The sequence below is a fragment of the Chiloscyllium plagiosum genome, unplaced genomic scaffold, assembly GCF_037043375.1.
Source record: "Chiloscyllium plagiosum isolate Xiang-an unplaced genomic scaffold, Cpla_swu_hap1 HiC_scaffold_44, whole genome shotgun sequence".
NCBI lineage: Eukaryota > Metazoa > Chordata > Chondrichthyes > Orectolobiformes > Hemiscylliidae > Chiloscyllium > Chiloscyllium plagiosum.
Window position 1 is genome coordinate 8,729,176 of NW_028270182.1, and position 20,858 is coordinate 8,750,033.

A 20,858-nucleotide genomic window follows, 5' to 3' on the forward strand; every position below is an offset into this window, starting at 1 on the left:
GTACAGTTGCAACATCACTTCACGACTCTTGAATTCAATCCCTCTGCTAATGAACGCTAATACACCATAGGCCTTCTTACAAGCTCTATCCACCTGAGTGGCAACTTTCAAAGATCTATGAACATAGACCTCAAGATCCCTCTGTTCCTCCACCTCACTAAGAACCCTACCGTTAACCCTGTATTCCGCATTCTTATTTGTCTTTCCAAAATGGACAACCTCACATCTCCATCTGCCACTCCTCAGCCCAGCTCTGCATCATATCTAAGTCTCTTTGCAGCCGACAACAGCCCTCCTCACTATCCACAACTCCACCAATCTTCATATCATCTGCAAATTTACTGACCCACCCTTCGACTCTCTCATCCAAGTCATTAATAAAAATTACAAACAGCAGGGGACCCAGAACTGATCCCTGCAGAACTCCACTTGTAACTGGGCTCCAGGCTGAATATTTGCCATCTACCACCACTCTCTGACTTCGACCGGTTAGCCAGTTTACTATCCAATTGGCCAAATTTCCCTCTATCCCATGCCTCCTGACTTTCCGCATAAGCCTACCATGGGGAACCTTAACAAATGCCTTACTAAAATCCATGCATACTACTTTCACTGCTCTACTCTCATCCACATGCTTGGTCACCTCCTCAAAGAATTCAATAAGACTTGTAAGGCAAGACCTACCCTTCACAAATCCGTGCTGGCTGTCCCTAATCAAGCAGTGTCTTTGCAGATACTCATAAATCCTATCCCTCAGTACCCTTTCCATTACTTTGCCTACCACCAAAGTAAGGCTAACTGGCCTGTAATTCCCGAGGTTATCCCTATTCCCTTTTTTGAACAGGGGCACAACATTCGCCACTCTCCAGTCCCCTGGTACCACCCCCGTTGACAGTGAAGACGAAAAGATCATTGCCAACGGTACTGCAATTTCCTCTCTCGCTTCCCACATAATCCTAGGATATATCCTGTCAGGCCCGGGGGACTTGTCAATCCTCAAGTTGTTCAAAATGTCAACACATCTTCCTTCCTAACAAGTATCTCCTCTAGCTTACCAGTCTGTTTCACACTCTCCTCTTCAACAATACGGTCCCTCTCGTTCGTAAATGCTTCCTGACCTGGTGTGCTTTTCCAGCAGCACACTTTTCGACTCCAAATTTCCAGCCTATGCCGTCCTTGCTTTCTCTCTGTGTATATGTGTGTGTGTGCATCTCAGGTACTGTGGTGAAGAGTTATAGCTGAGGACTGACAGACAGACATCACCTTGTCTCAGCTCAGCAGCTTTGAGGTGCTGACTGACTGGGAGCTGCATTACAGCAGCAGTGCTGTGGTTAACATCTCTACAGCCCAACAGCCTGGCCTGTGACACTGCCCAGCACCAGCTCCCCAGGGGAAGGCCAGTCCCTCGATGGTTTGGTCTCATGCATTAGCTACCAGCAGCCCCTCACAGCAGGCTGCCTGACTCTGTGTGTCCCAGACACGGTATAATCCTGCTCTCGAAGATCAAGGCCCAGCACGTCACAGGTTATTGGCTAGAACCTCTCTCTCTCTCTCAGCCTTATTCAGTCACTTTCCAGACTCTGAACAGTGAGGCCAATAAACAGCAAAACTAAGCAGGGAAAAAACATATACTGCTCCATTTCCCAGACTGTGACAGAGTTGATCAGCTTTTTCACCCTCTCAAGTATGACGCTACCAGGGCTTGGCTCTCTTTCTCTCGCTGTCTTTCGCTCTCTATCTCTCACTCTCTCTCTCGCTCTCTATCTCTCGCTCTCTCACTCACTCTCTCTCATTCTCTTCCCCTCCTTTTGTCTCTGTCACTCTCACTTCCTCCTTCCCTCTCACTCTCGCTTTCTCTCCCTCCGTCTCTCTCTCTCTTTCACTCCTGCTCCCTCCTTCTTTCTCTCTCCCTTCCTCAATATCCATTTTTTCCCCCTCTCTCTGTCTCTCTCACTCCCTCCCTCTTCTTCTCTTGCCCCCACACCTTGAACCCTCTGTAGCTCTCTCTCACAGCTTATCGCCTGCTCTCTCATTTCCTCCCTCTCTCCGTCTCATTTCTCTCTCTCTCTATGTGTCTCAAACGTTCTGCATTATCTCTCCCTTCCACTCTCCTACTCCCTCCTTCTGTCTCAAACTTTCTCTGGTCAGGCTCCCATCTTGTCCGTCTTTCTCTCTCTCGGATGTGAACTCTATGCTGTATCCCTCCATTCTCTGTCCTGTATCTGTCTCTCCCTCTCTCTGTATCTCAAACTGTCTCCATCACTCTCACCCTCCTCTCTGTGATTGGAATTCTCTCTTGTATCGCACTCTCTCTGTCTTGCTGTCTCTCTGGTGATGTCTCTCTCTCTGTGACTTGAATTCCCCTCTGTATCTGTCTTTCTGTGTATCTGGCCATCTATCTCTTACGCCCCCGCCTCTGTTATTTTCAAATCTGCCTATCTCCATTTCTTACTTCACCTTTTTAATCAGTTGCGCCCTCTCTGTTCCCAGTCTTTGTTTCTCACTCCCTGTTACTGTTTTTCTCTCTCTCTCTCTCTTTATTTTGCTCAGTATGTGTTTCACCCTGACTGTATTTCTCGCTCCCTCTCTCAGTGACTGTGTTGTGGTCACAGCCCTACTCAGAAATGGATTTAAACAAGGCTCATTTTCAGTACTGCGATTAAAAGATGCAAATCATTTCCCGTCAAGAATCTCCTACTAACGATGTGTGTGTGTTGAAAAGTGTGGCGCTGGAAAGGCACAGCATCCGAGGAGCAGGAGAGTAGATATTTCGGGCATAAGCTCTTCATCAGTAATGTGGTGGGGCTAAGGGGGCTGAGAGACAAATCGGAGGAGGCTGGGATTGGGGGAAGGTAGCTGGGAATGCCATAGGTAGATGGAGGTGGGGGATGATGGTGGCAGATTAGATTAGATTCCCTACAGTGTGGATACAGGCCTTTCGGCCCAACCAGTCGACACCGGCCCTCCAAAGGGTAACCCACCCAGTCCCATTTCTCTCTGACTAATGCACTTAACACTATGGGACAATTTAGCATGGTCAATTCACCTGACCTGCACATCTTTGGACTGTGGGAGGAAACCGGAGCACCCCAGTTACTAACTTACTAACTATATCTCCTATGTTGACATCCAAATCGTTTATGTAATTGACAGAAAGTAGTGGACCCAGCACCGATCCGTGTGGCATTCCACTGGTCACAGGCCTCCAGTCTGAAAAACAACTCTCCACCACCCCTCTGTCTTTGACCTTTGAGCCAGTTCTGTATCCAAATGGCTAGTTCTCCCTGTATTACATGAGATCTTCCTTCTCACCTATCCACTCCACTCTCCTCAGTGGCTCAATGGTTAGCACTGCTGCCTCACAGCACCAGAGTCTCAGGTTTGATTCTAGCCTCAGGTGACTGTCTGTGTGGAGTTTGTACATTCTCCATGTGTCTGCTTGAGCCCAGCATTAATTACCCAGAGGGCAGTTGAGAGTCAACAGGATGAAGGTTATTGCTGTTTGGGCCCAGCATTTATTGCACCCCCTTATTGCCCAGAGGGCAGTTGAGTCAACCACATTGCTGTGGGTCTGGAGTCGCATGTCGGCCAGACCAGGTAAGGATAGCAGTTTCATTCCCTGAAGGACATCAGTCAACCAAATGGGTTTTTCCAACAATCGACAATGAATTCATGGTCTTCATTAGACTCTTGATTCCAGACTTTTTTAAAATCTGTGTATGGGAAATCATGTCTCATGAACTTGATTGAGTTTTTTGACGAAGTAACAAAGAGGATTGATGAGGGGAGAGCGGTAGACATGATCTATGTGGACTTCAGTAAGGCATTCAACAGGGTTTCCCATGGGAGACTGGGTAGCAAGGTTAGATCTCATGGGACAAAGAGAGAACTAGCCATTTGGATACAGAACTGGCTCAAAGGTCGAAGACAGAAGGGTGATGGTGGAGGGTTGTTTTTAGACTGGAGGCCTGTGACCAATGGAGTGCCACAAGGATCGGTGCTGGGTCCACTACTTTGTGTCATTGACATAAATGATTTGGATGTGAACATAGGAGATATAGTTAGTATGTTTGCAGATGACACCAAAATTGGAGGTGTAGTGGACAGCGAAGAAGGTTAACTCAGATTACAATGGGATCTTGACCAGATGAGCTAGTGGACTGGGGAGTAGCAGATGGAGTTTAATTCAGATAAACGTGAGGACCTGCATTTTGGGAAAGCAAATCTTAGCAGGACTTATACTCTTAATGGTAACATCCTAGGGAGTGTTGCTGAACAAAGAGACCTTGGAGTGCAGGTTCATAACTCCTTGAAAGTGGAGTCACAGGTAGATAGAATAGTGAAGAAGGTGTTTGGTATGCTTTCCTTTATTGGTCAGAGCATTGAGTACAGGAGTTGGGAGGTCATGTTGTGGCTGTACAGGACATTGGTTAGGCCACTGTTGGAATATTGCATACAATTCTGGTCTCCTTCCTATCGCAAAGATGATGTGAAACTTGAAAGGGTTCAGAAAAGATTTACAAGGATGTTGGAGGATTTGAGCTACAGGGAGTGGTTGAATAGGAGCGTTGGAGACTGAGGGGTGACCTTATAGAGGTTTATAAAATTATGAGAGGCATGGATAGGATAAATAGACAAAGTCTTTTCCCTGGAGTGGGGGAGTCCAGAACTAGAGGGCATTGGTTTAGGGTGAGACGGGAAAGATATAAAAGGGGCCTAAGGGGCAACTTTTTCATGCTGAAAGTGGTGTGTGTATGGAATAGCTGCCAGAGGAAGTGATGGAGGCTGATACAATTACAGCATTTAAAAGGCATCTGATGGGTACATGAATTGGAAGGGTCTGGACGGATATGAAGAAGGGCTTCCTGAAGAAGGGCTTATGCCCGAAACGTCGATTCTCCTGTTCCCTGGATGCTGCCTGACCTGCTGCGCGTTTCCAGCAACACATTTTCAGCTCTGATCTCCAGCATCTGCAGACCTCACTTTCTCCTCTGGACGGATATGGGCCGGGTGCTGGCAAATGGGACTAGATTAGGTTAGGATAACTGTTTCTGTACAGATGTGTTAAATGGGAGGATCTGTTTCTGTGCTGTATGTCTCTATGACAGTGCGCATGATGAAAGAGATGAGTCACATCCTGTGTAAGGATGCTTGAAGGCCTTTCTCTCTGCATAAGCCCTCGTGGTAAGTGCTTCCTGGTGAAGCCCGCTGAGTGTTATCTGTGCCGCTGAACTGCTTCCCTCTGAACCAGTGACCATCAGAGACTGCACCGAACCCCACTGAGTAAAGACATCTCTGCTGGGCTCGTCAGAGAGCGCAAATAAACTTCGATCGCCAAGAACCGACAACAATGCTGTGGCAATGAGTGGAGGGTGGATGGGGAGCCTGTTGTGTGGGTGGGCGCAGGAGGAAGTGTCTGTGAGTGTGTGTCTGCGTGAGTGAAGTTACTTAACACACAAACACACACAGGCACAGGGATGGCAAAGATTGAATGCCTGCTGGTGTGGCAGTTTGGTTGTTTGGAGGGGAAGCTATCTCTATCTCTTGTTCAGTAATTATCACTGTGGGGATGCCTTCGACCTCAGAGGCTCAAGTTATCGTCAGAGGAATAGTCTTAAGGCGGAGGATCATTTGTAACTCGGAGACTACAGTCTCCCTCCCCTCCCCCTCCCTCACTCAGTCCCCAGACGGCTTTAATCTCTTCAAATGAAAGTCCCCGGTTCAGAGCAGAACAGAGCTCTCAGGCCTGCTGTGCTTTCACAATCTTAGAACATAGAACATTACAGGCCCTTCAGCCCTCAATGTTGCACTGACCTGTGAAACCAATCTGAAGCCCATCTAACTGACAGAGAAACAGCCTTGCGGTGGAGAATTAATTGTAACTGGGAGGATGCTGTCTCCCTCCACCATCCCCCCGTCCCCCACTCAGTCCCCAGACAGCTTGACTCTCTTCAAATGAAAGACCCAGGTTCAGAGTGGAACTGAGATTTCGGGCCTGCTGTGCTTTCACAATCTTCTAAGGGCTGTACAGACCCTTCGGCCCTCAATGTTACACCCCCTGTGAAACCAATCTGAATCCCATCTAACCTACACTTTTCCATTATTATCCATATGTGTATTTAAGTTGGTGAGAATACTACTGTTGCAGACAGGGCGTTCCACACCCTTGCTACTCTCTGAGTGCCTCCTGACATCTGTCCTATATATATCACCCCTCGATTTAAAGCTATGTCCTCTCGTGCTGGCCATCACCAACTGAGGAAAAAGACTCTCACTGTCCACCCTAACTAATCCTCTGATTATCTTGCATGTCTCTATTAAGTCACCTCTCAACCTTTTTCAATCTAACGGAAGCAGCCTCGAGTCCTTTCCTCTGTACCAGGCAACATTCTGGTAAATCTCATTGCACCCTTTCCAATGCTTCCACAACCTTCCTATAGTGCGGCAACCAGAACTGTATGCGATACTCCAAGAGCAGCTGTACTAGGGTAGAATCAGAGGCTTAGGTTCGGGGGTGGGGGGGGGGGGGGGGGAGGGGGGAGGAAATACAGCTTTACAAAATTGTGTCGGTGTGGATAGACACAACACCCCCCCCCCCCTCTGCACCAGGGTAAAAAGCTCAATCACTAGGTTGAAGGTAAAAGAGGGAAAGTTTAAAGGGGATGTGAGAGGCAGGTTTTTTACACAGAGGGTGGTAAATGCCTGGAGGTGGTGGAGGCAGATACAATATTAAAATGGCATCTTGCCAAATATATGGGAACGGGGGGATACAGAGGCAAAAGTCTTTTAGTTTACAAACAAGGGTCTTAGTTAGTGGGGCCAAACAGAGAGACCTAGGGGGCTCAGGTATAGAATTCTTTGAAGTTTGCATCCCATTTAGACAGGGGTTAAAAAGGCATTTGGCGTGTTTGTCTTCAGTCCTAAGACCTTTGAGTATAGGAGTTGGGATGTCACATTGAGGTTGTACGGGATGTTGGTGAGACCTCTTCTAGAGTACTGTGTCCAGTTTTGGTTCGCACCATTATAGCAAGGATATTATTAAGCTGGAGAGGGGTTCAGAAGAGGTTTACCAGGATTTTGCCAGGTATGAAGGTTTGAGTTATAAAGAGAGGTTGGATAGGCTGGAACTTATTTCATTGGAGCATAGTAGGTTGAGAGGTAGCCTTAAAGAGGTTTAAAAAAGTGAAGGGGCGTAGATAGGGTGAATGGCAGGTGTTTATTTCCTTAGGATTTCCAGTCGAGGGGGCACATTTTAAACGACAGATTTAGAAAAGTCACAAAGTGCAAATTTTTTACACAGACGTTGGTTTGTGCTTGGAATGATCTACCTGAGGAAGTGGTGGATATGGGTACAGTTACAATGTTTAAAAGATATTCAGATAAGTACATGAATAGGAAAGGTTTGGAGGGATATGTGCCAGGCAGGTGGGACTGGTTTAGTTTGTGATTACGGTCGACACGGACTGGATGGACCGAAAGGTCTGTTTCCGTGCTGTCGGACTCTATAAAGGTGTCAGGTGTTGGCATAAGCTTGGTGGGCCGAAGAGCCTGCTGTTGTTTGTTCTGATGGAGGTCATTCGGCCTGCCCTGTCCATGCTAGCTCACGCTAAGTGCAACTCCGCCACTCTGTTGTCCCCTTTCCCAGAACGCTGTGTCCGTAGGCGAATTTCCTGACTGGAATCCTCTCTGACCAGCCACACTTTGAGGCCTTTCATTCCATATACTAACCCCCCTCGTCTCAGGGATAGGTTTTATTCTTCCGTAACCTCTGCTTTGCGGCCGTCCTCCTGCCGTAAATCTCATGGCCTCTGGTTCGCGATCCTCTCTCCAATGTGAACAGTTCCTCTGGGTCTGCTGTCCTCAGACACTGCCCCCTGCTGTCCCATCTGTCAAAAATGCCTCTTTAATTTTCCTCTCCCCAGCAACAGGTACCAATTTCTCCAGTATGTCACTTTGGGATGGAAGACCAGAAGATATAGGAGCAAAATTAAGCTGTTCAGCCGGTCGGGTCTGCTCCACCATTCAATCATGGCCGATATGTTTTTCAATCCCCTTCTTCCTGTAATCCTCGATTCCCTTAACAATCAAGAACCTCTCTCTCTCTCTGTCTTAAAGACACTCAATGACTTGCCCTCCACAACCCTCTGCGGCAATGAGTTCCACAGTGTCCCCACCCTCTGGCTGAAGAAATTCCTCCTCATCTCGGTCCAATCCTTCACCCTGAGGCTGTGCCCACGGGTCCCAGTCTCTCCAACTGGTGGAAGCGTCTCTACATCCACTCTATCCAAGTTTCAATCAGATCCCACCCACCGGCATCCTTCTAAACCCCATTGAATACAGACCCAGAGTCCTCAACTGCTCCTTGCAGTGATAGTAGCTCAGTCTTATTATCATCTTGATTTATTAATCTAAAGCTATATCTCATGATCTGGAGATCCGGGTTCAATTCCTGCCGTGGCAGATGGTGGAATTTGAATTCAACAAAAAGTGTCTGGAGCTGAGAGTTTAATGGGAACAACTGGCACTTGTTGGAGTCATAGAGCTGTACAGCATGAAAATAGACCCTTCAGTCCAATGTGTTCATGCCGACCAGATATCCTAAATTAATCTAGTCCCATTTGCCAGCACCCAGCCCATATCCCTCTAAAATCTTCCTATTCATGTACCCATCCAGATGCCTTTTAAATGCTGTAATTGTACCAGCCTCCAGCACTTCCTCTGGCAGCTCATTCCGTACACACACCACCCCTTTGTGCCACTTAGGTCCCCTTTAAATCTTATCCCTCTCACTTTTTCATGCACTCACCATACAAATGGATCGTGTCCTTTTCGAGTTTTACCATCACTCGTCGACGCCTGGATACCCCTATCTAGCTAACCACAGCCAGATGATCTTAAAGGAACGAGTTAAAATAATGTGGACCCAGAATATCAACAAGGCGAGGGATGAGCTGGATTTTTCAACTGTTTGATTACGTTACCACTCATCGTGTGTCGTGTGTCGCGTGCACTTTAATTCTTAACACCATAGTTATCCACCACCAATTACTATGTGACTTAAAATACTCTAATTTTTATTAATAAAACATTAAAATTTTAAAAATACTAGTTAAAATCAATACTAATTAAAATTAACCTAAAACCTTGTTTAAAAACAATCAAAATTAAAAAGTTATTAAATTATGTCAACTGGAGAGTCTTAAGAGTCCATAAAAATCCTTAAAAGCTCGAGAGTCAAAGATAAAACAAGGTTTGCGATGTTCTGAGCAAAAAATTTAAATTTTTCGATCCTGAGGTCTTTCATTAGTCCATTGTTCTTCTCGAACCATTTTCCTCGGGATCCCATCACAAAACCATAAAAGGATATTTTTCTTCCTTTTGTAAGGTCCAATATTTCCTTTTCCAGATGTTTATACTTGTTTTTCTTTTCTTCCCAGGCCTGTTCGAGTGAGTTAATTTGTAGGTCTGTTCTAATTGTTACTTTGACCACGATAATCTGATTTTCCTTTTTAAAAATTAAGTCCGGTATCCATAATTTCCCGGTATTATCTTTAATACATGGTTCCATGTATATTATCCATCCTCTTTTCTTAATAAGTTAATTCTTCCATTATCCTATTATGTCTTTTTATCCTCATATTTTTAACATAGAGACACCGTCCTGAGATATGCGCAATTGTTTCAGAATTATCATTACATCTCTGGCAACTCTTGATATTAAACGGCCTTCCATATGCTAGCGACGCCCGTGTTGGATATAGGTTCGTTCGTAATAAGATCGAATTTATTATTTTGGACGTCTTCATGTGTTATATTTTTGTCAACCAGTTATTAGAGATATTATCATTCTTTAAATAGTGGGTACCAGCCCCTTGACAGGGCAAGGCCATCCATCTCTGAAGTTCCATAGATCTCCAGTTAGCATAATTTTTATCGCTAAATTCTTCTATTCCATCATTCTCTTCCTCGATAATATCAGATCCTCCCAATTGTCGATTTATACTTGGATTCCAGATATTTTCTAATATTTTCAATTTGCTGAGCTTGTGCATTTTCGTGGCTATACTACCACCTGCGAATGAAAACGAGGCTTGTAGGATTTCATCCTCGGATTTGTATAGCGTCTCGTATTTCCTCAAAATTGCAATAAATATTGACAATCAATTCACCGCAAGGCCGCCATCCCGGGACATTGTATATAATAGCCCATCCATGATGGATTGTGGGAGATGTAATATTTCTTTGATTGCATTTTTAATTATGTTATCCAGTTTATTAAGGTAATTTAATGATACCTCTGATAAAATTAGATAATAATATAATCTAGGGATAAAACAAATTTTTAAAACTTCCAATTTCTGAACAGGTTTTAAAAGGGATCTTTTAAGATTTTCAATCCATATACCTGGTTGGTTTTCCCAATCCGATTGGCTTGCACCAATCCATGGGTCTATCTTTGCTCCTAAATATTTATCAGTACTTCCTGGATCTATGAATTGTATATTACCCTCGTTGAACTTCCAATTTGCCTCATCATTATATATAAACGTTTTGTTTTTATAAGTAAAGTAAAATCCTTTTGTTTTTCTTATATTGACCTCCATCCCCGTATTATTACAAAATTTCTCAACCAGTTTTAAGTTGTATGCCATTCCATCATAGGATTGACTAATTAGAGCTATATCATCGGCAAATGCTAGAGTTGCACAATGATAGCTCTCTCTATCTTGACCTAAAAATAATCCTCTTTTTCTTTCTTCGATAGTGCTTATAAGGGGGTCCATAACTATATTAAAAAGAATTGGTGACAACGCATCACCCTGTTTGACCGCTCTTAAAATTTTAATCTTATCAGTTTTACAATTAAAACATTCAATTTGAGTAAAATTATTTTCATACAAATTTGTAATTAATTTAATAAATGTTGGGGGGAGCCGAATTCTTTTAAGAGCACTTATTATTCATTTATGTCCTCCGGTGTCAAAGGCTTTCGCCAGGTCTACGAATACCACTGCTAAATCAATTTTATTCTTCTTAGCTCCATTTATGATATTCTCCAGGTTTTAATATTTTCTTCACACCCTGCCACACCTGCCATAAAACCTTATTGCCTCTTATTTAGGTTTATAACTCTACTTAATCTATTGGCTATAATTTTTGTAAACAGCCTAAGCATAATTGGACCTATCGTGATTGGTCTCCAATTATTAATATCTTTTAATCCGTCCTCATCACTTACTTTGGGAATCAGCACTGTTCTACTTATCTTAACTTTATCCGGGATCTTACCTGCTTTTACCCAAATGGTATATATTCTAGGAATTATCATATTATCTTTATTAAATATACTAATTATTTCTTTCAGCGTCATCCGATCTGGTCCCACCGCGGTTTTAACGTCCATCGCCTTCACAGCCTGATTTACGTCTTCTACTGTTATAGGACCAGTCAGTATGTCGCATATTGATCCCTCAATCTGGCCTTTGTATTTAGCAAAACCTCTTCGATTAGTTTTATTGTTGGAATTAGATATTCTCTCTTTAAAATATTCCTCTAATTCCTCTTTGCTAAGCGGACATTCACACTCAGCCGGAGCCCCCATCAGGGTTCTAGCTAAATATTGCCTTTTAGTTTTATATAAAACCTGTACTTCTTTGAACTTTCCTTTTTTTCTACTGTATCTTCTCTTAGCGTTATTTACCTTCTTATTACCCTCTTGTCTACTATCCTTCTGCTTAGTACCTACTTGATTTTCATATTTCAATTTCTTGGACTTATTATTCTCATTATTATTCTCTAGTTTACCGACTATCATATCCATAATACTATCGTAGTCCTTCATTATACCTTTACTCTTACTTATTTTATCCTCTATTATCTCTACTAATTCTACCTTTATATCCTACACTCCCATTAATATCATTATTACCTTGATGACTATACTCACCAACTCCTATCTGCTCTATTACAGTATCTATATCCAGGTCACTACTCTCACTTTCACTTTTATTATTATTACAAAGGACCACTTCCTGACTTTATCGCGACTTTTACTAAGTTTATTTAACAATCTCCTTTTATCGGAAATCTGTTTTGCTGTTTTAGTTTCCAATTTTTCCGCAATAAGTTTATTGACATTTTTACAACCTCTAAATTCTAATTCTAATTGTTGTAATATTTTAATTTCAGAATTAGATCATATACCTCTTTTACCTTTTTCTCATTTTTCGGTTATCTTTATTCTCTTTTTTCCTCTTATCGTTTCTCAGATTGGGATGCACGTGCTTCTCGTGTTGTCCCAATCCTCTAGCTGTTGTAAATTTCAATGGGCACATTTCACATTGGTATGATTTCTCATCTTCCCTCTCTTTAATATTGTTATTACTACTATTACTATTGCACTTAGAATAGTGACATGCGACTGTGTGATAGTTGCCTTCCCAGCCACACTTACTACATTTTATTCTTCCTGCTCTAATCCCTTTACATAATTTTAGATGTTTCCTAAACATTCCCGTAGTATTATAAATATTATTACAAGATTTACACTTAAAATTATCTAACGCGTATTTTATTATTATCGCTAATTTATCTTCCTCATTAATAACCGGATGAATAATTCTACTCTCACTCCTCTCCTCGTTGATCTCTAGTTCTCCAGTCTGACTAAAATCAAATGGCCCTTTAAAATTCGAATTAAAAATTGTCCGGCTGTTAAACAAACCAGATTCTAGAGGGGGCTTCTCTAAGAGTCCTTCCATTCGAATTTGGTCCTGATTACTCTGGACTTCCTTATTGGCTTCCTCGTGCCTGCCAGAGGGCAGCCTTGCCGGAGTAACTCTTAGGGTCTCCTCCCTTTGTGTCGAAACGGATTGTCTAGTCCATGTTTGGCTAACACACTTAGCACACGGTGCCGCCAATAACAACCGTGCGGGGCGGTTATTTTCCCGGTCTCCCACCCAACCGGAAATTTTGGAGTTAGACATAATCGCCACTGCCAAAACTAGGTTTCTATCATTGACCGAGTGGGTCACCAGCTATCTCGTATCTTTTCTCTGGTCGTATTAGCCGACCTGATCCGAGTAATGCTCTAACAACAGAAGGAAATAGTAAACCTGTCAGTGGCATACAGCATTGGTTAAAACCTAAGGTAAAACCAGTGATAAAATCAATGATAAAACCAGTGATAAAACCATGCTAATACAACCTCTGGACAAGTTAAAACCACTCCTCTGTTTGGAGCTTCCTCTTACAGATCGTTTCCAGGGGGAACCGCGTGGAGGTTCGACCAACTTTGCAATCGATAAAATACGTATTAACGATTACAAAGGTGACTACACAGGCACCGGTCGGAGACCAACAGCCATTAAAAACTGTAGTCACATCCCCTTTAAGCCTATGCTGTTTAGTCCCCCACCAGGGAAAAGACCTTGTCTGTTTATCCTATCCATGTCCCTCATGATTTTATAAACCTCTATAAGGTCAGCCCTCAGCCTCCAATGCTCCAGGGAAAACAGCCCCAAACTATTCAGCCTCTCCCTATAGCTCAAACCCTCCAATCCTGGCAACTCTTTTGTAAATCTGTTCTGAACCCTTTCAAGTTTCACAACATCCTTCCGATAGGAAGGAGACCAGAACTGCACTCAATATTTCAACAGTGGCCAAACTAACGTCCTGTACAGCTGCAACATGACCTCCCAACTCCTGTACTCAATATTCTGACCAATAAAGGAAAGCATACCAAACACCTTCTTCGCTATCCTATCTACCTGTGACTTTCAAGGAGCTATGAACCTGCACTCCAAGGTCTCTTTGTTCAGCAACACTCCACAGGACCTTACCATTAAGACCTGCTAAGGTTTGCCTTTCCAAAACATTGTACCACATTGGATTGAAGAGTCTGTTCTTGTGCTGTACACCGAAATTAAACTCCATCTGTAATTCCTCAGCCCGTTAGCCCATCTGATCAAGATCCTGTTGTAATCTGAGGTAACCTTCTTCAATGTCCACGACAATTCCAATTTTGATGTCATCTGCAAACTTACTAACTACAGGGGAACCTCGATTATCTGAACAAGATGGGCGGGCAGTATTTAGTTCAGATAATTGATTATTCAGTTAATTGATTCAATGACTCTTCTCTGGCACAGTGGTCAGCACTGCTGCCTCACAGCACCAGGGACCCGGGTTTGATTCCAACCACAGGCGACTGTCTGTGTGGAGTTTGCACATTTCTGCCCGTGTCTGCATGGGTTTCCTCCGGGTGCTCCGGTTTCCTCACACGGTCCAAAGATGGGCAGCTTAGGGTGGATTGGCCATGCTAAGTTGCCCATAGTGTTAGGTTCATTAGTCAGGGGTAAATGTAGGGGAATAGGTCTGGGTAGGTTACTCTTCGGAGGGTTGGTGTGCACTTGTTGGGCTGAAGGGCCTATTTCCACACTGTAGGGAATCTAATCTCTGGGGCGTGGAGTTTTCTGAAGTTTCCTTTTTCCTCGCTCTGCCTGCCTTGCTCCCTCTCACTGTCTCAGGGTTTGTTTCTGAGCAGACACACACGTGTGTGTCAGGGACCAGCAGCATTGCTGAAGCCTCCCACTGCACCCCCCATCAGTTCAATGGGATTATCACAGCGAGCACTTGCTCAGTCCACTCCATGTTCAGGAGACGAGGCAGCAGCACATCGCACGCGAGCCCTCACCCCACAGACCCCTCAAACCCCGCCCCTCTGTCTGCTCCTCACCCGCCTGTCCAATCATGGCCCTGCCCCCTAACCCGGCCCCTCTTCCCCAACCCTGCTCCACCAACCCCTCCCCCCCACACAACCCTGGACCCCTCTCCCACCCCCGGACGCCTCTCCCACCCTGACCCCTCTCCCCCACCCCGGACACCTCTCTCACCTTGACCCCTCTCCCCCCCGTCCCCTCTCCCCCACCCCGGACCCCTCTCCCACCCCGGACCTCTCTCTCACCTTGACCCTTCTCCCACCCCAGACCCATCCCCCACCCTGACCCTTCTCCCCTCTGACCCCTCTCCCACCACTGGACCCCTCTCCCACCCCCGGAACCCTCTCCCACCCTGAACCCACTCCGCCCAGACCCCTCTCCTACCCTGACCCCTCTCCCCCCAGGACGCCTCCCCCAACACCGGACCCCACTCCCACCCCGGACCCCTTTCTCCCCTGACCCCTCTCCCCCCGGATCCCTCTCCCACCCTGACCCCACTCCCCCCGGACCCGTCTCCCACCCTGACCCCTCTCCCCCTGGACCCCTCTCCCACCACCAGACCCCTCTACCACCCCCGGATCCCTCTCCCACCCTGACCCCACTCCCCCCGGACCCGTCTCCCACCTGCAGACCCCTCTCCCCCCGTCCCCTCTCCTCCACCCCGCAACCTGGACCCCTCTCCCACCCCCGGACTCCTCTCCCACCCCCGGACCCCTCTCCTTCCCCGGAACCCTCTCCCACCCTGACCCCTCTCCCCCCCAACCCTTCTCTCCACCGACCCCACTCCCTCACCCGCACTCTGGACCCCACTTCCACCCCTGGACCCCTCTCCCACCCTGGCCCCTCTCCCAACCCTGGACCCCTCTCCCACCCCTGGACACCTCTCCCACCCCTGGACACCTCTCCCACCCCTGGACACCTCTTCCACCCCTGGACACCTCTCCCACTCTCGGACCCCTCTCCCACCCTGACCCTTCTCCCCCTGGATCCCGCTCCCCCTCGACCCCGGACCCTTCTCCCCTCTGTCCCGGACCCCAGACCCTTCTCCCACCCCTGGACCCCTCTCCCAGCCTGACCCCACTCACCCCAGACTCCTCTCCCACACCCGGACCCCTCTCCCCCCCGGTCCCCTCTCCCACCCTGACCCCTCTCCCCCCAGACCCCTCTCTCCCCCGACCCCTCTCCCTCACCTGCATCCTGGACCCCACTCTCATCCCTGGACCCCTCTCCCACTCCTGGACCCCTCTCCCACCCCTGGACACCTCTCCCACTCTCGGACTTCTCTCCCCTACTCTGCACCCTGAACCCCTCTCCCAACCCCGGACCCCTCTCCCACCCTGACCTCTCTCCCCCTGGATCCCGTTCCCCCCGGACCCTTCTCCCCTCTGCCCCGGACCCCGGACCCTTCTCCCACCCCTGGATCCCTCTCCCCCGACCCCTCTCCCCCACCCCACACCCTGGACCACTCTCCCACCCCTGAAACCCTCTCCCACCCTGACCCCTCTCCCCCGGACCCCACTACCCCGGACCCTTCTACCCCCCCCCCCGCCCCGGGCCCCTCTCCCACCCCTGGACACCTCTCCCACCCTGAACCCTCTTCCCCCTCCCCCCCCCCCCCCCCCCCCCCCCACCGCTCCGGACCCCAGACCCCACTGTGAGAAACAAATGTCACTGTTCAATAATTTCAATCCGATTCAAATTCTGAAGCCGTCTTTCTTCATACGTTCTTGCAAGCCTGGGTGACCACAAAGTAGGCACCCCGATCAGGAGGTTATATTACAATTTATACAGTTCAGTTGAGTCTCTCAATACTCCTCTCTTACCCTGCTGGTTGCTTTTGCTGTTGTGCGTGGCCTATCACAAGCTCTAGCTTCACATCGCCTCTGTTTACATCTCCCACTACTCTGAGCCCGTCGCTGTCGCCCCCCCCATATTCATTTTATGTCTTATTTGGTTATCTTGTTCATACTAACTCCCTATGTGTGTGACAATTGCAACTGTCATGTCAATACATCTGTTTCTACCAGTCGACCACCTCCCTTTTCGGTTAGTTATTTCTTGGTATATTTCTTGATTCTGCCTTGCGACTTCTGCAGAAGCAAGAAGCAGCAACTTGTAGCTGTTTGTGCAAGCATATCTAGCTTAACATACACCCCGTCATGATTCAGCTTTGTGATTTTTGCAGAAATAACAACATTTGCAAGCGCCTTTCACACCACTCCCCCCGGACCCCAGACTCCTTTCCCACCCAGGATCCCTCTCCCCCCCCCCCCGGACTCCTGATCCCTCTCCCCACTGACCCCTCTCCCCCCCAACCCCACTCCCCCCGCACCCCTCTCCCCCCCACCCGCTCCCACCCCGGACCCCTCTCCTGGCCCCGGACCCCTCTTTCCCCCTGACCCCTCTCCCACACACCCCCAGACCTCTCTCACCCCTCCCCAGACCCTGTCCTCCCTCTCTCCCCCTGGACTCCTCACCCCGACCCCTGACCCCTGACCCCTGACTGTTCTCCCTCCCAGACCCCTGACCCCTATCCCCTCCGGACCTCTGACCCCTCTCCCCCCCCAGACCCCAGAACCTTCTCCCACCGGTCATCTCTACCCCCTTCCCGGACCCAACCCCCTTTCTCCCCGGACCCCGTCCCTTCTCCCCCTGAATCCCAGACCCTTCTCCCATCCAGACCCCAGACCCCTCTCCTCTCCAGACCCCTCTCCCCTCTGGACACCGGGCCCCTCTCCCCCATGGACCTTGGACCCCTCTCCGCCCCAGACCCCTCTCTCCCCCCCCCAGAGACCTCACCCCCCCACCCCAGGATCCCTCTAACCTCCCCGACACTTCTGCCTCCTGGACCTCGGTCTCTCTCCCCCCAGACACCCCCCTCTCCCCCAGACCCCACCCCCTCTCCCTCCAGACCCCTACCCCCCCTTTGAACCCCTCTCCCCCACCCCCTGGACCTCTCTCACCCCTCGCCGGACCCTGTCCTCCCTCTCTCCCCCCAGACTCCTGACTCCTGACTGTTCTCCCTCCCAGAGCCCTGACCCCATCCCGCCCAGACCCCTGACCCCTCTCCCCCCCCGGACCCCAGAACTTCCCCCCCCCCCCCCCCCCGGACATCTCTACCCCCTCCCCAGATCCCACCCCCTTTCTCCCCGGACCCCGTCCCTTCTCCCCCTGGACCCCAGACCCGTCTCCCCCCTGGACCCTGGACCCCTCTTCCCCCCTGGACCCCTCTTCCTCCCCAGACCACTCTCCCCCCCAGACCTTCCTCTTCCCCCCCCTTCCCCCGCCGTACCTCTCTACCCCCTCCACATACCTGAACCCTGACCCCTTTCTCCTCGGACCCCGTCCCTTCTCCCCCTGGACCCCAGACTCCTGTCCCCCCCCCCCCGGACCCCGGACCCCTCTTACCCCCGAATCCCGGGCCCCTCTCCCATCAGACCCCAGACCCCTCTCTCCTCCAGACCCCTCTCCCCTCTAGACCCCGGACTCCTCTCCACCTGGACGCCTCCATCCCCCCCCCCTCAGACCCCTCTCCCCTATGAACCCCGGACCTGTCTCTCCCCTGGACCCCTCTCCCTCCCGGACCCCGTCCCCCCCTCTTCCCCCCGATCCTGCCCCTAACTCCTCCGTCCCGTCCCATCCCAGATATTTCCCCGCTGTGAGTACCCCCTGCAGGTAATGCCACTCTCGCCTATCTCATTCTGCTCAGGCCTTCATGTTGGTGCCTGAGGGAGCAACAGCTGGATAAAAGTTGGCATGTTCCAAAATCATTGTTGGAACCTCCGATCCATGTCCTCTCCCAAAACAAGGAGGACCGCTGGCCGCCTCAGCACGTCTGGGATCTTGCTGTGCGCCCATTACCGGAAGGGGTTTTTTTTTGGCATGTGAAGGAATCGAGTGTGATGGGCAGTGGGTAGGTTGGCAGCTACGGGATGTGAACCCCGATCTACGTCCTGCGTGTAGCAGCAAGGTGATGGCGCAAATGGCCTTCCCTTGAACCACAGTCCGACGGCCTGAAGCATAACCCGATGGAAATGTCTTGTTTTCAGGCTCAGAGACGTAGACAACATGAACCACATCGCCTGCTCCTGCCTTCACCTTTTGTTAATGCTGCTCTGGATGACAAACATATTCGAAATGGGTAAGAAAGACAGGGGACTGCCATAGTGTTAAAGGTTTAGATGGAGAGGAATTTCTTAAGTGTGTACAAGACAATTTTCTGATTCAGTATGTGGATGTACCTACTAGAGAAGGTGCAAGACCTGACCTACTCTTGGGAAATAAGGCAGGGCAGGTGACTGAGGTGTCAGCGGGAGAGCACTTTGGGTCCAGCGACCATAATTCTATTCGTTTTAAAATAGTGATGGAAAAGGACGGACCAGATCTAAAAGTTGAAGTTCTAAATTGGAGCAAGGCCAATTTTGACGGTATTAGGCAAGAACTTTTGAAAGCTGATTGGAGGCAGATGTTCGCAGGTTAAGGGATGGCTCGAATATGGGAAGCCTTCAGAAATGAGAGAACGAGAATCTAGAGAAAGTATATTCCTGTCAGGGTGAAAGGAAAGGCTGGTAGGTATAGGGAATGCTGGATGACTAAAGAAATTGAGGGGTTGGTTAAGAAAAAGAAGGAAGCATATGTAAGGAGAGATCGAGTGAATCCTTAGAGTATAAAGGAAGTAGGAGTATACTGAAGAGGGAAATCAGGAGGGCAAAAAGGGGACATGAGATACCTTTGGCAAATAGAATTAAGGAGGATCCAAAGGGTTTTTACAAATATATCAAGGACAAAAGGGTAACTAGGGAGAGAATACGGCCCCTCAAGGATCAGCAAGGCGGCCTTTGTGTGGAGCTGAAGAAAATGGGGGAGATATGGGAGTGGGCGGCACGGTGGCACAGTGGTTAGCACTGCTGCCTCACAGCACCAGAGACCCGGGTTCAACTCCCGCCTCAGGCGACTAACTGTGTGGAGTTTGCACGTTCTCCCCGTGTCTGCGTGGGTTTCCTCCGGGTGCTCCGGTTTCCTCCCACAGTCCAAAGATGTGCAGGTCAGGTGAATTGGCCATGCTAAATTGCCCGTAGTGTTAGGTAAGGGGTAAATGTAGGGGTATGGGTGGGTTGCGCTTCGGTGGGTCGGTGTGGACTTGTTGGGCCGAAGGGCCTGTTTCCACACTGTACTGTAATGTAATGTAATGTAATCTAATCTAATGTAATACTAAATTAGTATTTTGCAACAGTATTTACTGTGGAAAAGGATATGGAAGATATAGACTGTAGGGAAATAGATGGTGACATCTTGCAAAATGTCCAGATATACAGAGGAGGAAGTGCTGGATGTCTTGAATCGGTTAAAGGTGGATAAATCCCCAGGACCTGATCAGGTGTACCCGAGAACTCTGTGGGAAGCTAGAGAAGTGATTGCTGGGCCTCTTGCTGAGATATTTGTATCTTCGATAGTCACAGGTGAGGTGCAGGAAGACTGGAGGTTGGCAAACGTGGTGCCACTTTCTGGATTAGTGGTGCTGGGAAAGCACAGCAGTTCAGGAGGCATCCGAGGAGCAGTAAAATTGACGTTTCGGGCAAAAGCCCTTCATCAGAAATGTGGTACCACTGTTTAAGAAGGGCGGTAAAGACAAGCCAGGGAACTATAGACCGGTGAGCCTGACCTCGGTGGGGGGGGCAAGTTGTTGGAGGGAATCCTGAGGGACAGGATGTAAATGTATTTGGAAAGGCAAGGACTGATTTGGGATAGTCAACATGGCTATGTGCGTGGGAAATCATGTCTCACAAACTTGATTGAGTTTTTTGAAGAAGTAAGGATTGATGAGGGCAGAGCAGTAGATGTGATCTATATGGACTTCAGTAAGACATTTGACAAGGTTCCCCATGGCAGGCTGATTAGCAAGGTTAGATCTCATGGAATAAAGGGAGAACTAGCCATTTGGATACAGAACTGGCTCAAAGGTAGAAGACAGAAGGGTGGTGGTGGAGGGTTGTTTTTCAGACTGGAGGCCTGTGACCAGTGGAGTGCCACAAGGATCGGTGCTGGGTCCTCTACTTTTTGTCATTTACATAAATGATTTTGATGCGAGTCTAAGAGGTACAGTTAGTAAGTTTGCAGATGACACCAAAATTGGAGGTG

At 48.2% G+C, this 20,858-nt stretch overlaps 1 protein-coding gene across 2 annotated transcripts in view; it reads left to right on the plus strand.

Annotated features, from left to right (window-relative positions):
- Window positions 1–20,858, plus strand: part of LOC122544428 (uncharacterized) — a 53,258-nt gene that overhangs the window by 18,679 nt on the left and 13,721 nt on the right. For both annotated transcript variants that reach the window (XM_087982689.1, XM_087982688.1), the window contains exon 2: window positions 18,770–18,861. In XM_087982689.1, coding sequence (XP_087838815.1) covers window positions 18,770–18,861 — 92 coding nt within the window. The remainder of the gene's footprint in view (window positions 1–18,769; window positions 18,862–20,858) is intronic.